Source organism: Heterostelium album (genome assembly GCF_000004825.1).
Source record: "Heterostelium album PN500 unplaced genomic scaffold PPL_scaffold2, whole genome shotgun sequence".
Lineage (NCBI taxonomy): Eukaryota > Evosea > Eumycetozoa > Acytosteliales > Acytosteliaceae > Heterostelium > Heterostelium album.
In genome coordinates, this window is record NW_008805064.1 from 2,559,503 (window position 1) to 2,576,511 (window position 17,009).

The following is a 17,009-nucleotide window of genomic DNA, read 5'->3' on the forward strand; positions in this document are numbered from 1 at the left end:
TTCATTGTGTTTGCAAATTTTTTAAAGATCTTAAAAACAAAGGTGGATTTAGAAGAGATTTTCTAACAATTGTTTTCCTCTCTATTTATTAAATATTCCCCACACCCAGTTACAGATAGCGAAAATAGTCTTCTTCAAACGCCATAAATTATCTTGAAGATAATATAAAAAAATGGGTGTAGTGGTTAGCAAATGACATTTGTTAAAGTATTTTTTATAATCAAAATAATATTATATATTAGAAAAAAAGGAGACAGCTAAAAAGTCAAATATATATCAAAATAAACATTTGTTTAATTCCATTCAATGACAGATAAAAAACAAATTAAAATTTGGGGGTCAACCACCCAAATTTTTTTAATTTGAATCTTTTTTTCCGTGGAATTAAACATTTGAGTTATATAAAAATCTATAAATTTTATATGTGTGTGCAACAGCTTGGTCCTCTATTATTCTAAGAAATTAGAATAAATAAAAACAAATATTTAAACATATGTTAAAAATCATTTAAAACCCCACACCTGACCAGACATAGCGAAAATAGTGTTCTGCAGTCGCCACAAACTTTTTTTCATGCAAAAAAAAAAAAAAATGTGTGAACAGCAAGTGGTTCGCTATGTTGGTTTTTTTTTGTTTTTCTCACTAGCTTTAATTGACTTTTAACATATGTAGAAAAAAATTGAACTGTTTTAAAATTTCACTTACAATGGTTTGTAAAGGATTAGTTGTTTATCTGTTTATGGGGATTGGTTGATAATGATATATTGTAAAGAGCATCATAATTTTAGCTATTGAGTGTGGTGAATTATTCTTATTCAGATTTTGATTCCTTATTGATTAGAAAGATTATATGATATATGTTAAAAAATTGATAGATTTCTAGATAACTCAAATGTTTATTTTGTGGTTCTGGTGCATTTAATCTTTATGAATTAATGAATCCTATAAATAATCAAACAAACAAATTATTTATTTAAAGAAATTAAATAATATTTACATTATCTACAAATATTTTTTTCACTTCATTTAATAAACATCATTTATTTTTTGTCATATTATATTTGTTTTTTTACACTTCATTTAATAAACATCATTAATTTATTATAATATTAAATTGGTTTTTTTACACTTCATTTAATAAACATCATTTATTTATTATCATATTATATTTGTTTTTTTACACTTCATTTAATAAACATCATTAATTTATTATCATATTATATTGGTTTTTTTATTTTATATGTGCATATTCTTTTATTTTATCTAATATGTCTGATTCAGACTTTTACTCAGAAACTGATTCAGAGTATGTATCAGAATCTGATTCGGAAACGAATTCAGAATCTGATTCGGAAACGAATTCAGAATCTAATCCACCACCACCAACCACTTGCGGAACAAGACATCACTCACTTTTTGTTGGTCAAAATGAAGAACCTTCAAATAGACCTACTCGTTGTAAAAATTGTTTAACTCTTGCTTCTTTTCTTTCTACACATAAACATTTAGATAAATCGTCACTTTGTTCAACTTCATATCATTCAATAATAACAGACTCACCTTCAACATCCACCAACAATAATGATATTTGTGAATTTTGTCAATCGTTTCAAACATATTTTGTTAAAAAGTTTAATACAGAACCACCTATTCAAAATAATAATAATCTTCCTCCAACTATTCATTCATCATCAAACGCTTTAAAATATCAAATATTTCAAGATTTATTACGACAACGTAATACAAATCAACTCAATCTTTTTGAAAATAAATTTTCCAATATTTTAAAAAACTCTTCAATCTCGCATGTTTTAAGAGATTTGAATGAGCAATCATCTATCATCACCAACCACCAATTAACACTATTTGGAATTTCCCCACATGAATTCCAAAATCACCAACTTATCGAAAATCTTATTAAAGATCTATCAACTACCAAATCAGCACAATTAAACACCACACAATATCTTTCTATTCTATCAGATTTATATAATTCACCCGATATAATTATTTCAAATAATATATTATTATCATATAAAGTTAATAGTGATAAAATAAAAAAAAGAAAACATGAGGATGAAGATGATACTAATAAGAATAATAATAATAAGAATAATAATAATAATAATAATAATGAATTTATTGATAATAATAAAAATAAAATAAATATTATAGAAAGTAAAATAAAAACAAGAGAACTAAATCTACGACTCATGTTGATTGGTTTACCAATTATAAGATTACATCCACTCACAAATGATAAACATATAATTGATTATTATAAATATATTAAATTAAATAATGTTATAATAGATTATAATTATATATGTAATAATTTTATTTATATAATAAATAAACATTCATCTTCATCATTATCATTATCTTCAACAACAACAACAACAACAACAACACAGGATTTAAATCTTATAAATAATTATATATTTAATAATATAGAAAAAAAGGATATCTCTGGTATAGATTCCTTACTTGATTTCACAAAATTTGTGCAAAAATCAATATCAAAAACACCACTCACATCATTATTGTCAAACACCATTAATAGTTTTATTAAAAAAATAAATAAATCAATAAATGTAGAACTTTTTTATGAAATTCATAAAAAAGTCTCTACTTTTTATTTATTTTTAATAATATATAATATTTTAATTGAAAGTAAAATCATTAAAATAAAATCAAAATCAAATTATAATGGTGAGTTATTTTGTGATAATTTATAAAGTTACTTTTAAAGTAAAGCTGTGAATATACTAATAAAAATATTTAAAGATTTTATTTTATCTTTTTTTTCAATAGATTCCACACCTCTTCAGGTGCTTGAATCCATCAATAAAGCAAATAATGTGGCTTATTTTAAGCCAAAGAGAAGCCACCAAGAATTCGGCCACCCGATTCCCGGCTCTCACCTGTCTTCCAAATTTGTCTTGCTCAGCGAAGAGGTAGTCAAACAAATAAACAAACATGGTAACAAATATTGTCTAGAGGATAGGTTCATTGATAGAATTAGAAAGATATATCCTGGCTTATCTAGTAACCACTTGTGGAATAATTTTCACCACAAAAGACAGGATTCAGATCCCAATCCTCCAGAGTCTTCTGTTGTTACCATTGACTCGCTCCTACAGATAGCGAACAAGCACTCCATTTCTCTCCCCAAACCTACTACTAGGGAGATCACATCATTTAAAGCCAACAGGCTTTGTCCGCACCACCTTTCATCTTCCGATAAGTGCACCAAGGATTGTCAATCAGTGTATGGCGATTATCAATGGAATTTTAATATGTTTATTAATGGAATCACAGACAATTTTGACGAATTCAAGAAAGTGTTACCATCGTACAGATCTACATTCACAGACACCCTCAATATGGGTACTCTACCAGAGTCACATTTGTCAACGAAAGTTAATTTTTCCAATCGATCACCAACTCTTCCAACCAATACATTCGATTTGGATAAACAACAACATGTTCCTCATCAATTAACAAATGTTCCGGCTGTTCATTCATGTGATTCCAACTTCATGCCGATCAATGTTAAAGATCATTTTGATATCTTGGTTATGACCAGTGATCCAATATCACAACGACATCTCGCTTTCAATAAGACGGAGAATGACATATGTCAAACCTTCAAGAGTTTGTTTATCAATTTTGGTATCCCTATGAACGTTAAGCCAAAGTCACCACCTACAAAGAAAACAACTTCATCTACGAAACCTTCGAAAGGTAAAAAGCCGGAGAGAAAGTTCAAGAAGAAGAACAAATCAAAGACAGTAAAGCAACAAATCAAGTGTCCTACAAAATCTTTAGGATTCACAGATACTTATCCACGAGCAAACGTATCTGAACTCTCGATACCTGCATCCGAGGTTGAATCAATCAACGAGTGGTGTGAATTGATAGCTGCGGGTCAACATAAAGTCATATGGTTAACAGGAGAGAACTCCCAAACACTATTCATCTCTACGATGACTGGAAAAGACGACACTCAGGTCTTTGATATCACAGAAAGACTACGTTCCCGAATTCCGATATTTTTAATGAAGCGACGACTGGTACCACTTGAAACAGAGGATTCTGTAGATTCCATTCTGATGTGCCTTCCGCATCCAGCCTACAAGAGCTACGACAAATGGTCAAAGGAGGCGATGGAATTTTCACAATGCTTTTTGGCAAAGAAGGGTTCACCGATCGATATCGATAGCATCCATGCAAGAATGTCGCTGAGACCATCGGTAAAGGGTATCTACCGCCCGAGTTGGATGACCAGGAAAATAGGTGACACCTCTATTTATCTGGCCGACTATGCAGGTCCAGAGTTCAGAAGTAACGGGGATACTCTTTCCATTACTAGGGCTGTTGCTAGGCCATTTAATCCTGCCGTGTCAAAGGATAAGCTTTACCTACCTTACCAAATGCCCGGGTCCAAGAGAGAAAAACAACATGTAGAAGATTTCAGGTCTATATCTGATACAGATCCAACGTGTTACTCTGTGGATCCTGGCCGAAGTTCCCATGTCAGCTGCTCTTCACATGGTTTGGTAAGGAGAGCATCCGTAAATCAGTATTACTCTTGGAGGAGTAACAGGGCATCTAAAAAAATGCGAAGGCTTCAGAAGCGCTTTCAATTATTTGAAAGACAAAATCCCTCCTCAGAGTAGATATATAATATTTAATTTTTTAATTTTTTTTACTAACATTTAATTTTTTTTTTTATTATCAAAGCCAATCCATTGGCTAGATTAGATTACTTTAATCTGAATTGGTCGATATTTGTAGAATATATTGCTTTCAAAATGGATCCAAGGCATAAATATCTTCGCCGAATCAATTATAGGTTTGGCCAAATCGCAAAGAGCAAGTTGGTCAAACAACTTATTCCGACGCCAGCTTCTCATATGAGTGGAGGTTTAGTGTGTAAGTTTATTTTTCTATTTTATTTTTTTTAATTAATAAATTATTTATTATACTAACTAATATATTCAATTTTTTTTTTTCCATCTCTCTTTTCTTCTTTTTTCTCTCAGTTTTGGGTGCTTCAGAATTCCGGCACAACTCCAAGGGCCACCGTAGTTTCATCTCTACCAAGGGGTTGAAAAAACTCCTCGAACAACACCAATATAGAGTCGTTATGGTGAACGAATATTGTACTTCAAGAGTAAGTATTGTTTGATTTAAAAAAAAATTATATTTAAATCTAAAGATCTAAACTAATTTTATTTTTTCTTTTTTTTTTTTAAATCTCAAACTATATTTCAGGTTTATCATGGTACCTATCTACGAGAAGAGAAGAATCTGATGGTTGCTATCAATGACCAGTGCGAACACGAGAGTCTACCAAAGGTTGAACCAACCAAATGGCCACCAGATAACATACCGCCGGTGCCACCGACCAACCAACCATCGACTGTCTTCGAGAAAGTCAGAGCTGACTATGCCGAACTGGTCGAATTTGGTAGTGACTTGAATAGTCAAGGTTCAAAGCAGGAGAAGCTTTTGAACTACGACTACTACAGTCACTACTCTATTTACAGTACCGAGTTGAACCTTAAAAAGACTCAAGTGCCCACCAGAGACTGGAAACGAGTTTTGGCCAAAGATGGTTTCCTATTTAATAGGGATGTGAATGCTGCCAGAAATATTCTATATTTGGGGCTATTCATGTCACTGTATTCCTTCCGTCCAAAGGTGTTCATGTCAGTACGCAAATACACAGTCTAATGTCTACTCCCTAAGTTTTGCCGATAAGTCAAACGCTAACGATCATAAGATTCAATGTCTTATAATACAGTTCGTTAGTCAAGTTAATTGCCGTTTTTAAAACCAATAACTGTATGTATTTTTTTTTTAATTTTTTATTAATTTAATTTTGTTTATTAATTTTTTATAATTTGAATTTTAGTACCTCTAAGTGTCCATTTTTTATTTTTTCAAAACATTCATCCCACACGAATAAAGAAAAAAATTTTGATTTCAGAAAATAATAATTAATTTATTTAAGTTGAAATAGTTTATTTCTATAACTTTGATATGTAACAATATGAGTAGTCTACTTTTTAAATTAATTAAAAAATTATTAACAGCATAGTCAAATGCCATAGTTGTACAACCTTCACTCCTATTCTCATTCAACCATTTTATTACTTCTAATTTAAGAATATATATTATATTATTATGAAGAAAATTAAAAGTATAAAAAGCTGTAAATCAAATCTAGATTTAAAAATGTTTTTAACTTTGATATTTTTTTTAATATCTCTATGTAGCTCTCTCTTTGCTTGTTCATTATATTAGTTTGTATTTTTGTAAAGAATTTTTTGAAAATTGTATCTGAAATTATTTATCCTATAATTTTACTTTATTTCTTATGGCGAATAAGGTACTAAAACATCTAAATTTATAGGTATTCATTTTTTTAGAAAAATATATTTTTATATTTTTTTCTTCACCAGAATTAAAGGGTAATCACTGGAAGGAGAGAAAGTTATTTATATCCCTTAACATTTTAAAAAATGAATCTTAAAATAATACAATCAAAGCTCAGTAATTTTTCTTTTTTTTTTTTCAAGAATTCTCTATGGTTTGACTTATTTGTAGTTATACCAATTACGAACCAAACACGTTTCTATTTATACTTTTTTTTTTGCAATTTTTTTTCTTCAAATAATCAAAATGCTATAGAATGGAATGATTGGTTAGCCAAAAAGTATAAAAGTGTATGTTTTTTTAATTTTATTTCATTGATTTTGAACATCTTTTGACTAATAAGGTAAATAAATGTTCAAATCATACATTTCCATTTCCGTTTAAAGTAAATACAATCAAAGAACTTACCTACCTTCCTTCCTTTCATTGTTGTGTGTTTATTTTATTTTTCAATTTAACTTCGTGCTCCACACAACAAAATTGACATTTACAGGCGGAATCCATCGTTATCTTTGAACAAGCTTCCGTTCGGTTGTGGTGTAAAAACTTTACTATTGAGAAGTGACCATTGTTTGCAGCAGCATCCATAGACGAAACAGATACCATGGTACCGAACACATCCTTCTTAGTGGCATGAAGAAATTCAATGGGTTGCCAAATGGCCATATTTAATAGCGGCATCGTAGAATGCTTTATAATCGATATCCGATCGTTTTAGATCCTTGGAATACACAAACTCTATTAAATCTGTATTGCCTTGGGTTGCTGCTGTTGAGAGTGATTGTATATAGGCATCGATATAGTCATCGAATAGTCTCTGTTCAATCGATGTTTGATTGATAATCAAATAGTTTAACACGCTCTTATATCTATCGAAACACTTATATCGAATCAACTCCTCTGGAAAGCAAGCGAGATCTTGCCAATCACATCTTAATGAATTTCTCATTAAAGCAACATAGTGAATCTCTCTAACCGATCTGAATATAAGTTTACTAATATACACTGATTTAATTATCTTTTTAAAAAGAATAGTATTTCTTATTTCTACTTCTTTTTCCATTTATCAATCTATCTATCTACATTTAATGTATTGTTTTGAAAATAAATAAATAAAATATTAGATATTTGATTAAAAAAAAAAAAAAAAAAAGATCTATGTGATAATAATATGCGTTGAAACAATATGGCATTTTTTTTATACAATTAAAAACCAACTGGATAAAATCAACAGTTGACTTTTTTGGATACATTTAATATGATAATTTGTGAAAAAAGGATATTAAAATATTTAGAAACACTTTCTGTTGACAATCGCAGGACCAGATTCATCGTATTCCTCCTTGGAGATCCACATTTGTTGGAAAGTGGCGAGTGACGCCAAGATGGAACCACCAATCCAGAGAGAGTATTTACGTTCGGGAGGTGCGATGATCTTGATCTTCATGGTCAATGGAGCCAGCGCAGTCAACTCATTTTGCATACACTACAATTTTTTCGTAATTGTCGCGAAGTTTTTACTTAGTATTCAACTCAATAAATGCAAAAAAAAAAAAATTTGTATGAAAAAGCATACTACGAATGGGATTCGTTATGCCCTTACACGTTAAATTCGTAGTTATTACGACAATTTATTTTTTAATATGTAAAAAAAATGTTAAATAACTTTAAAAAGAACACTTGCAACGATTTTATAGATAATCTATATTAAATGAGAATATTTATTTTTTTGTTAGTATTTATTCTGGTGAAGATAATTTTAAATGTAAACATACCATTTGCATTCATAGATGAATCTATTATTGCAAAAGATCGTCAATGCATCATCGATCTCTACATGTCAGTTTCATTTGTCTTTTGTATCTTTTCACCACCTTGTTTGAATTTGATACTGTATTCAAATGAATTATTGATTATACTATATACAATGTTTGTTATTGTAGCTTCCCACCAAGTGCTATATCGACACCATCTATTTTTTTTTTTTTTGTTAGTTCACATTCTAAACATCAATTAAATGGATACACTGGAATGACATACTATCTTGATTTAGCAAAGACCTTTTGTCCTTTTTGGAATAACGATGGGCGAACATCAGATGATCGATAATTCTTCTCTCTCTTTGTGATGTTTGTCTTTGTTGTATTTCAGAAGTTCGAACGATCGTTGTTGTTGCTGTATGCCGCGTAATCCATTGCATTGACAGTTGCCGTTCCCTTTCCATTTTGGTGGAGCCATTTAAGAAGTTCTAAATGGCCGTGTTTAGCAGCGATATCCAAGTAGGCATATTCTATTTCATCGAGGTTTACATTGTGATTGATGAGCCATTCCAACATTTCAACGCTTCCACCCTTGACCGCATTGGAAATCAACGATGATTCATAACTTCGAAGTGTGATCTTACCACGTTCCATAAGTAGTTGTAATATATCCAGACGGCCAATAGACACAGCATTTGCCATCGATCGCCTTATGGTTAGCTCCAGATTCGCTTTGTTTTTAATACGTTGTTCCACTCTACCTATCAGCCACGACAACAACTCGATAGACTCTCCCATTGGCGCTAGCATCAGAGCTCGTTCATAAGATACATCGGTTATGAAATCCGCTAGTAATCCGTCCAAATACTTTACAATCTTTAATCTTCCAAGTTTGGAAGCATACTCTATCAGCTCTAACCTTATATTAACACCAATACCAATATCCAACTCCTCTAGCAGATATACCAATATTCTCATATTATCACTATAGATCGACATGTTTATTGACTTTATAAGATCGATCTGTTGATCGTAGACCAATTGTGATATCTCTATAGATCGATTGCCAGCCATTATATTGTTCCTTGATTGTTTAACATTGAAAAAGTTGAATGGTTTCATTGCTATTCTCTTACAATAGGTGTACCAAGATTGATTCCGAAGACACTCCTGTATGATATATCGATAATATTTAGATAGCTCGTCAAAATAACCGTATGCAACCAACATATTTGGTGTCACCAATAACTGATTCCATTTGTAGACGCGCAATCTTTCTTCAGAATTAATAAAATAAACATTGTCAAAAACTTTTATTCTCAATATTATATTGTTAAATATATCTAAAAATAATTTCTTATCCATTTTCTATACATAAACACTTTATGAAAAAATATCTTTAACTAAAATAATTATTTATTTAATTACTTTAATTTTATTTTTTTTTTTAACTTTCTGCAGAGAATTATTTTTAGAAATTTTTTTACACTTTGACAATAAATTGCATCAGCTAGTCAACATTTTTTTATTTATTTTTATTTAATCTTTGCATTCTCTGGGATTGATAAGTATTTATCACGATATTCATGTACAAATTAAGAATACTATTGCTTGGAATCATAATAATTAGAGAAAAATAAAATATTGACTAATCAATTACTAGACATATTTATTTAAAAAAATAATGTATATTGATACATTAGGTTAATGATCAATAGAATGACTGAAGATAGAGTTATAAAAAATCTATTATTTTATTACATTGGAGTGAATACAACATAGGTATCATCGTTAGCATTGTTACTGAACCACAAAGCATCTCCATTACATTCGGCAATAAGATATCCAAAGCTATTTCTAACTTTGTACATATAACGCTTGTTTCCATTATCCTCCAATGCATATTGAGAGGGAACCAAAGTTTGCTCAGGAGGATAGGATGTCTTACAATCAGATGCAATTGTGTTCCAACCTCGTGCAATTCCATTGACATCGGCATCCAAAATTTGCAAACCTTTTCTTGTCATCTTAAAGTTTCCGGTTACAATATCAATCAGTGACATGATCAGATCTGCAAGCCAAGCGCTACCATCTGGTGCACTACCGTAGGTCCATGTTCCCTGATTAGCACAGCTATAGTCTTCTCTGTTAGTCTCAATGGCGATAGGACGTGAAATATCGATTGAATTCGATGTTCTTGTACCACTGGCAACGGCCAACTTGATTGTATCTTGGTTCCATTTGTTATCTTGTTTGACTTGTCTCCAACTCTTAAAGTACAGCTTCGATTGATACCAATAGTTACCACATTTCTTGACTATACGCATATTGGCATTCTGATCTCTACCCAAGATATAATTTTTTTCGTCGGAACCACGGATAGTATATAATGTTCCTGCAGGTGGTGACACTTACAATAATAAAAAAAGATGTTAATAGACATAACATTAATATTTTATTACAGTTGACAATACATACATGGTGCCCAGACAGTAGCACCTCTTCCATCGGCAAAGATATCGAAATTTTCACCATCGTCAACGGGGGCAACATAGGTTCCATTGAAATCTACAGGCTCACATATATCGGGAGTATAAGGTTGCTTCTTCCAGCTGGCTTCAATGTCACGTTTTGCTCCAGGTGCTCTTTTATTAGCAGAGAGTGTCGTAATAGGTGTTTGGCATTCTTCATCATGACCATGGTGACCCATTCCAGCCATTTCAAGAAGTGTACCAAAGACCAAATTACCAAGACACAAAAAAATAATAATTGTAAATATTTGTTTAAAGTTTGACATTTTTAATAATAAAATATTATTTAAAAAAAGAAAAGAAATTTGAAAGTTTAACTTCATTGAGTTACTTCTTTTTATAGTTTCTAGACATTCATTCTTAAATTTAATTTAATTTAAGAATCAAAATGAATTTGTATTTCTGATACCCATTATTTTTTTTGATACCAGTTTACAAAAAAAATTTAAGGTTAAATGATTTTTTCACCACCAAATTTTCACTCTTTCTTTGAACAACAATGTCACCTTGTTAAAGTGGTCGAACAATAAAACAAGGTAATGACCAACTTACAATTTTCTCTTTGTGGCCAAAAAAATGTGCGATTTTGTTGTGAAACAAAAAATAATAAAACTCTTGAATCTGTGTTGAAATAATTTATTTGTAAAAAAAAGATTATGGCGCATTCTCTGCAAACATGTTTTCGATTTATTGTAAAATTAATTAGTATCTATATATTGAACAATTCTTTATGAAAACGTTTTGTGTAAATTCCCCACAAGCCGATGTGAATCCAACAAAAGCTGAATCATCTTCACCAATGCCAATGGTATCATTGATGTCGATATTATGATTAATAACTTCATCATGATCTACTATTACTGTTAATTGCTGCCCTATTGGTTCATAGATAATCTCGACTTGGTGATACTTGAAGTCACACAGCTTGAACGAGGGTGAAGCATAGGTCAATGCATACTTTTGTTCGGAATTGTTCAGATCGGTACCGTTGGTATGTATTGCAATATGATTGTCGTTTGGATCGTCGTTGTACTTGAAGTCGTCAAACTCTACAGCTATCGATGCTGTAATGCCACTGTAACCAAGTCCGCTGCCACCATAGTACAACCTGCTAACGGTATCGGTACCTCTTGGGTCATTGTGTATGACGAATGCAAATCCATCTGCCGGTGGACCATCATTATACTTCAGTGGATGCTTTCCCATTTTGAAATCGAATCGAACAATGAAACCACCAGAGATATACCGAACCTTTTTCCTACTCCAACAAAAACTGTTGATAGGCGAAATAAAATGTATATCCTTTACCAATCTTAACTCTCTGTATAGATTGACATCGTCTTCTTTTTCTTGTTTTTCTTGTTTCTCTTTCTCTTTCTCTTTCTCTTTTTTATCTACGCCATTCTCCACTGCTCTCTGCTCTTCCTCTTCATCATCTTCTTCCTCTTCATTTTTAATCCACTTTAGATTATCAAAATAAGTTGATGGGTATGCATTGATCACACAGTTCCTTTTTGTCATTACAAATAAAGGTAAACGAAAAACGATCGCATAGAGCAATACTCTATTCTTTAGTACTCTTCCTGCAAGTTGAGAATCTATATTACTTGTTTTATCATTATCCTCCATATTTCCCATTTTCGTTGATTTCTCAGCATTACTATTGTATTAAATATTTATCATTTTATTTTTCGATTCTGTTTGTATGGATAACCACAAAAAAATATATATTCTATCATATGCAAAAAATAATAAGTGTTGTCGATTTCGTTCTGTATCAACACAAATTAATTAATATCCAAAAAAAAAAAAAAAAAAAAAAAAAAAAACAAAATTAAAAATAAAATATATTTTTTTATAGAATAAATCTCATTTTTTTTGTCGATTATCTTCCTAATCTTTTTGAATCTAATATATTTATTAAGATTAAGATATCAAATTCTATTTTTATTTTTCAATATATTATATTTAATAATTAAACTGTAAAGTTTAAGGTGAAGGTGGGTCGTTTGCTATTTCAACTTTAAATTGTTTTTCTATAAAGGTTGGTATTTCTAAAATATTTTGTATTGATATTCTCGAACTATCATTACTGTCAACTATTAAATAATTTTGATTATTATCTATTCTTCTCAGTTGGAGGTTGCCGACTGTGATTCCACTGACTGTTGTTGGTATACTTTTAAGTTGATCAAGTTTATAGTAATCCTTTGACATTGAAATATGTTTGACTGAGGGTGGTATTGAACCAAATGGGAGTATTGAACCATCGCTGAGGCTCATAAACTCTAATGAGTCTGGGAGTGATTCAACTTTCAAATTGAAAACTCCTCCTGTATAGAGTTTCTTTAGACCCTGTGGAAGAGCTCCTGGATTTCCAAAAATTAGATAGGTGAGATCCAATACCTCCAGGTTTGGTGGTAGCACTGCCACATTATCAAAGCTTTGATCATTCTCGGAATGCAATGGAACCTCGATGATGCTAAGTGATTTTAAGCTTGTTGGGAAGCCAATTCTACTCAACGGGTAAATAGTTGTTACAGTTAAATTGGTCAATGTCGGTGGAAAGTCGCTTGGTTGGAGCTTTGATCCATAAGACTGATTGAGAATCATCGATTTGATTGTTGATTTCAATGTTGTTACTTTAGAGTAGTTAAAGTACTTAAGATGCCTTGACTCTATGGAAATGGAATGAAGTGTAGCTGGTAACAATGAAATATTGGTATCGTCTAATTCTATGAGCTGATGATGTAGTACCTCTAGATTAGGTAGCTCTACATCGATTACTAATGTAACATTTCCATTAATTGTAATTGAACGCAGTGTCGTTGGTAGAGAACTCATGTTTATCTCGCAAAAATTTGCAGTAATGGTGATCGATACCAAACTGGATTTCAAAAGTAGTGGCAGAAATGAAGTTGAACAGATTTCCAGATATTTAATATTGGTTGGCAGCCATTTAGCTTTACAATCTATGTTTGTACCACCCATAGTCAACTTTTTGACATTGGAACACTCTAACTTCTTTACAAAGCATTCATTGTAAATGAAATCAGTTCTTGCCTGATGAATGTATAAATGATTTACATTATCATATATTTCTTTTTTTTTTTTTAATAATAATATGAATTAATTATAATTAATAAGATAGATAATAAAGTTTTAAATAAAAGGAAATAAAAAGTTACTTTTGTTATTTGATTGATCACATAGATCACTGATTGATTGGGAATGATAAGCTTCGACTGGTTTACATTGGAAATAACCATAATACAGTTCTACATTTGATTTATATTGATATGATTTCTTGATTTGTTTGATATATGAATTCGGCTTAACATTATTTATATTTCTAATAGATAGTGTATCGCTGTTGAAATTTAAATATTTATTCCTCTCTTCAAAAAATCGTGTGCAAACTAAACTAAAACAAATCTTATCTATATTTTCGGGAATAAAATCAACTATTTTAGAAAGTAATAAAAATGATAGTTTTTCGATCATGATCTCTCCAATATAATAAATGATTGTTGTTTTGAATCTTTTAATTGTATTGAAAATAAATAAATTTCTATTTCACATCAAGATGGCAAGCCATAAATAGGCGATCTTCATTTATTATTATTTAATCCTTTTTTTTTGAAATTTTTAATTTTTATTTATTTTTAATAATCATAAATATAAAAGATTTTTATGATTTTCATTTTTTAACAGTTTTGCTTAAATTTTGCTCTTTTTTTTGTTGGTGCACAAGTGGTCTATCATCACCCATTCATCACTTGCCATGGCACCAAATTAATCAAAAAAACAAAAACCATTGCGAAATTAAAAAAATCAATTAGTCCTTTAGATTCCTATTATTAATTCCGACATGGTGAATTGTTTTATATTTTATTTTAAATTTCATTCTTTAATTAAAAATATATATGATGTTAGAAAATACAAAATTAAAAGTTATATTATTGGTTTTATCAGTTTGCTCTTGTGCTTTAGGTCAATCTTATCTACCGAATTGGGAGTATGTGTGAACATTAACAATAATTTATCTTACATATCAATATATTTACCATATATTATTAATCATTTACAGATCTATTAATTCAAGACCATTACCAGCTTGGTATGATCAATCGAAATTTGGTATATTCATTCACTGGTATGTAAAATAACATATTCATAATTTTACTATTTTTGCTTGATTTTAATTTCATTATATTCAATAAAAAAAAGGGGTGTATATTCGGTACCAGCTTTTGCAGTTCCTGCTGCACCAGGTGCCGAATGGTATTGGTATAATTTAGAGTATCTATTCAACATTTCCATTGGAAACAGAGGAAAAACAATTAAGAATTATCACTAAATTGTATTCTCTGTATCTTGATTCATTTTATCAATATTCTAATCTTTCTACTTTTTATTTTTACTTTTTTAATAATAGATTCAATACTGATAATGGATCGACTCGTGCCTATCATGATGATTCATTCGGTGCTGATTTTACTTATCAGACTTTTGCACCGATGTTCAAAGCAAATCTCTTTGACCCACAGCAATGGGCAAATCTTTTTGTTGCCTCTGGTGCCAAGTATGTTGTGTTGACCAGTAAACATCATGAGGGTTTCACTCTTTGGCCAAACTCACAAGCCTGGGGATGGAACAGTGTTGACATCGGTCCCGGTAAGGATTTAGTCGGTTTGGTATCGAAATACGTTAAGCAAGCAGGTCTACACATGGGTCTCTATCATTCACTCTACGAATGGTTCAACCCATTGTACGATATGAACAATGCCACCACTCCACCAGTAAGTGATTCTTATGTCACCCAGGTTCTCTTGCCACAACTCTACGATGTTGTTAACTCTTATGAACCTGAAGTTGGTATGTATCAAACTTTTATTCCAAAAACAATCATAACAATATTAACTTTTTTTATCTCATATCAATCAAAAGTTTGGGCGGATGGTGATTGGGAACAAAACTCAACCTATTGGAAATCAACAGATTTTTTGGCATGGTTATACACTAACAGCTCTGTAAAGGACACTGTTGTCACAAACGATCGTTGGGGAAGTGATTGCGGTGGTAAAAATGGTGGTATGTATTAAAAGAACACAAGTTAATTCATTAATATCATTATACTTAAAGATTTTATTTTAAATAGGTTATTGGACACCATCTGATAGATACAATCCAGGTAAATTGATTGGACATAAATGGGAAAACTGTTACACCATAGGTAATTTTCTATATCAAGATAAACTATTATTTGTGAAAATTATTAATTATTTAAATTTATTTTAATAATTCTTAGGAACATCATGGGGATACAATCAAAATGAAGCATTAGATCAATATCAGAACACTACAAGTTTGATCCAAACATTGGTATCAACTGTTAGTTGTGGTGGTAATCTATTATTGGATGTTGGACCTGTATGTATTGATTTTGATTATTATTACTCTGAAAAGAAACATTTATATTAATGTTTTTCTTTTTTTTTAATTATGATAATCATAGACTGCTGAAGGTGTTATTCCAATGTTGATGCAAGAAAGATTGATCCAAATCGGTGAATGGCTATCGACTAATGGTGAAGCTATTTATAATACTACTTTCTGGAGAGTTCAAAACGATACCATCGATGAAAACATTTGGTACACCACCAATGCTCACACCGGTGCTGTCTATGCCATGTCATTCTACTGGCCAACCAACTCGATCTTGACTTTGGAAGCTCCAATCGTTCAGAGAACAACCACCATCGAACTTTTGGGCTACGGTGAATCACTCTCTTACAGCACTGCCAACGGACAGAAATCTGGTCTAAACATCAAACTTCCATTCTTGACACCCGGTCAGTATCCACCACACGGTGTATACACATTCAAACTAAGCAATGTATTATAAAATCTATAGCTACTTTGGGATAATTTAACTTTATTTTGTTTATTTAAATTTACTTTAATAAATATAATTATATTAAATTTTGAATTTAAAGACAATACATGCAACTCCTGGATGAAAATTGTCAATCAATTCAATGCTACCATGATAATCACCTAACTTATTGATTGGAATGGTAACACTGAGAGTTAGACTATAATTACCCATTGGAATCAAGCATGAGCTACTAGGACAAGTCGGTTCTATACTCTATTAATGAACTATCTCCTGAATACCATTTTTAAAATTTCCCGCTTTTTTTTAAAAAAAAAACTATAACATTTTGTTTTTTAAGAAGGTTGTTGTAGAAATGGTTTGAAATTATAC

General features: G+C 30.8%; 8 protein-coding genes across 8 annotated transcripts; 3 read left to right on the forward strand and 5 right to left on the reverse strand.

Annotated features, from left to right (window-relative positions):
* Positions 1 to 1,268: 1,268 nt before the first annotated feature.
* On the forward strand, positions 1,269 to 5,742 carry PPL_02292 (uncharacterized protein; the record flags this gene model as incomplete). The annotated part of the gene is made up of 6 exons (XM_020573283.1): positions 1,269 to 2,472; positions 2,854 to 3,860; positions 4,068 to 4,602; positions 4,747 to 4,938; positions 5,049 to 5,179; positions 5,281 to 5,742. The coding sequence occupies 6 exons, from the start codon at positions 1,269 to 1,271 to the stop codon at positions 5,740 to 5,742; spliced, it is 3,531 nt and encodes a 1,176-aa protein (XP_020437400.1).
* A 1,011-nt stretch (positions 5,743 to 6,753) lies between these two features.
* PPL_02293 (uncharacterized protein) lies at positions 6,754 to 7,510 on the reverse strand (the record flags this gene model as incomplete). The annotated part of the gene is made up of 4 exons (XM_020573284.1): positions 6,754 to 6,782; positions 6,939 to 7,137; positions 7,181 to 7,427; positions 7,452 to 7,510. The coding sequence occupies 4 exons, from the start codon at positions 7,508 to 7,510 to the stop codon at positions 6,754 to 6,756; spliced, it is 534 nt and encodes a 177-aa protein (XP_020437401.1).
* A 123-nt stretch (positions 7,511 to 7,633) lies between these two features.
* On the forward strand, positions 7,634 to 8,556 carry PPL_02294 (uncharacterized protein; the record flags this gene model as incomplete). Its single annotated transcript, XM_020573285.1, has 4 exons — positions 7,634 to 7,636; positions 7,743 to 7,806; positions 8,184 to 8,376; positions 8,442 to 8,556. 4 exons carry the CDS (start codon positions 7,634 to 7,636, stop codon positions 8,554 to 8,556), a joined length of 375 nt encoding a protein of 124 aa, XP_020437402.1.
* Positions 8,557 to 8,923: 367 nt separating this feature from the next.
* Positions 8,924 to 9,874, reverse strand: PPL_02295 (uncharacterized protein; the record flags this gene model as incomplete). Its single annotated transcript, XM_020573286.1, has 3 exons — positions 8,924 to 8,938; positions 9,039 to 9,484; positions 9,868 to 9,874. 3 exons carry the CDS (start codon positions 9,872 to 9,874, stop codon positions 8,924 to 8,926), a joined length of 468 nt encoding a protein of 155 aa, XP_020437403.1.
* A 90-nt stretch (positions 9,875 to 9,964) lies between these two features.
* Positions 9,965 to 11,004, reverse strand: PPL_02296 (uncharacterized protein; the record flags this gene model as incomplete). The annotated part of the gene is made up of 2 exons (XM_020573287.1): positions 9,965 to 10,617; positions 10,686 to 11,004. The coding sequence occupies 2 exons, from the start codon at positions 11,002 to 11,004 to the stop codon at positions 9,965 to 9,967; spliced, it is 972 nt and encodes a 323-aa protein (XP_020437404.1).
* Positions 11,005 to 11,440: 436 nt separating this feature from the next.
* PPL_02297 (L-type lectin-domain containing protein) lies at positions 11,441 to 12,376 on the reverse strand (the record flags this gene model as incomplete). The annotated part of the gene is made up of 1 exon (XM_020573288.1): positions 11,441 to 12,376. One exon carries the CDS (start codon positions 12,374 to 12,376, stop codon positions 11,441 to 11,443), a length of 936 nt encoding a protein of 311 aa, XP_020437405.1.
* A 351-nt stretch (positions 12,377 to 12,727) lies between these two features.
* Positions 12,728 to 14,353, reverse strand: PPL_02298 (uncharacterized protein; the record flags this gene model as incomplete). The annotated part of the gene is made up of 4 exons (XM_020573289.1): positions 12,728 to 13,625; positions 13,761 to 13,839; positions 13,927 to 14,108; positions 14,319 to 14,353. The coding sequence occupies 4 exons, from the start codon at positions 14,351 to 14,353 to the stop codon at positions 12,728 to 12,730; spliced, it is 1,194 nt and encodes a 397-aa protein (XP_020437406.1).
* Positions 14,354 to 14,664: 311 nt separating this feature from the next.
* On the forward strand, positions 14,665 to 16,646 carry PPL_02299 (alpha-L-fucosidase; the record flags this gene model as incomplete). The annotated part of the gene is made up of 7 exons (XM_020573290.1): positions 14,665 to 14,756; positions 14,829 to 14,894; positions 14,969 to 15,040; positions 15,177 to 15,832; positions 15,900 to 15,932; positions 16,050 to 16,171; positions 16,257 to 16,646. 7 exons carry the CDS (start codon positions 14,665 to 14,667, stop codon positions 16,644 to 16,646), a joined length of 1,431 nt encoding a protein of 476 aa, XP_020437407.1.
* Positions 16,647 to 17,009: the final 363 nt, after the last annotated feature.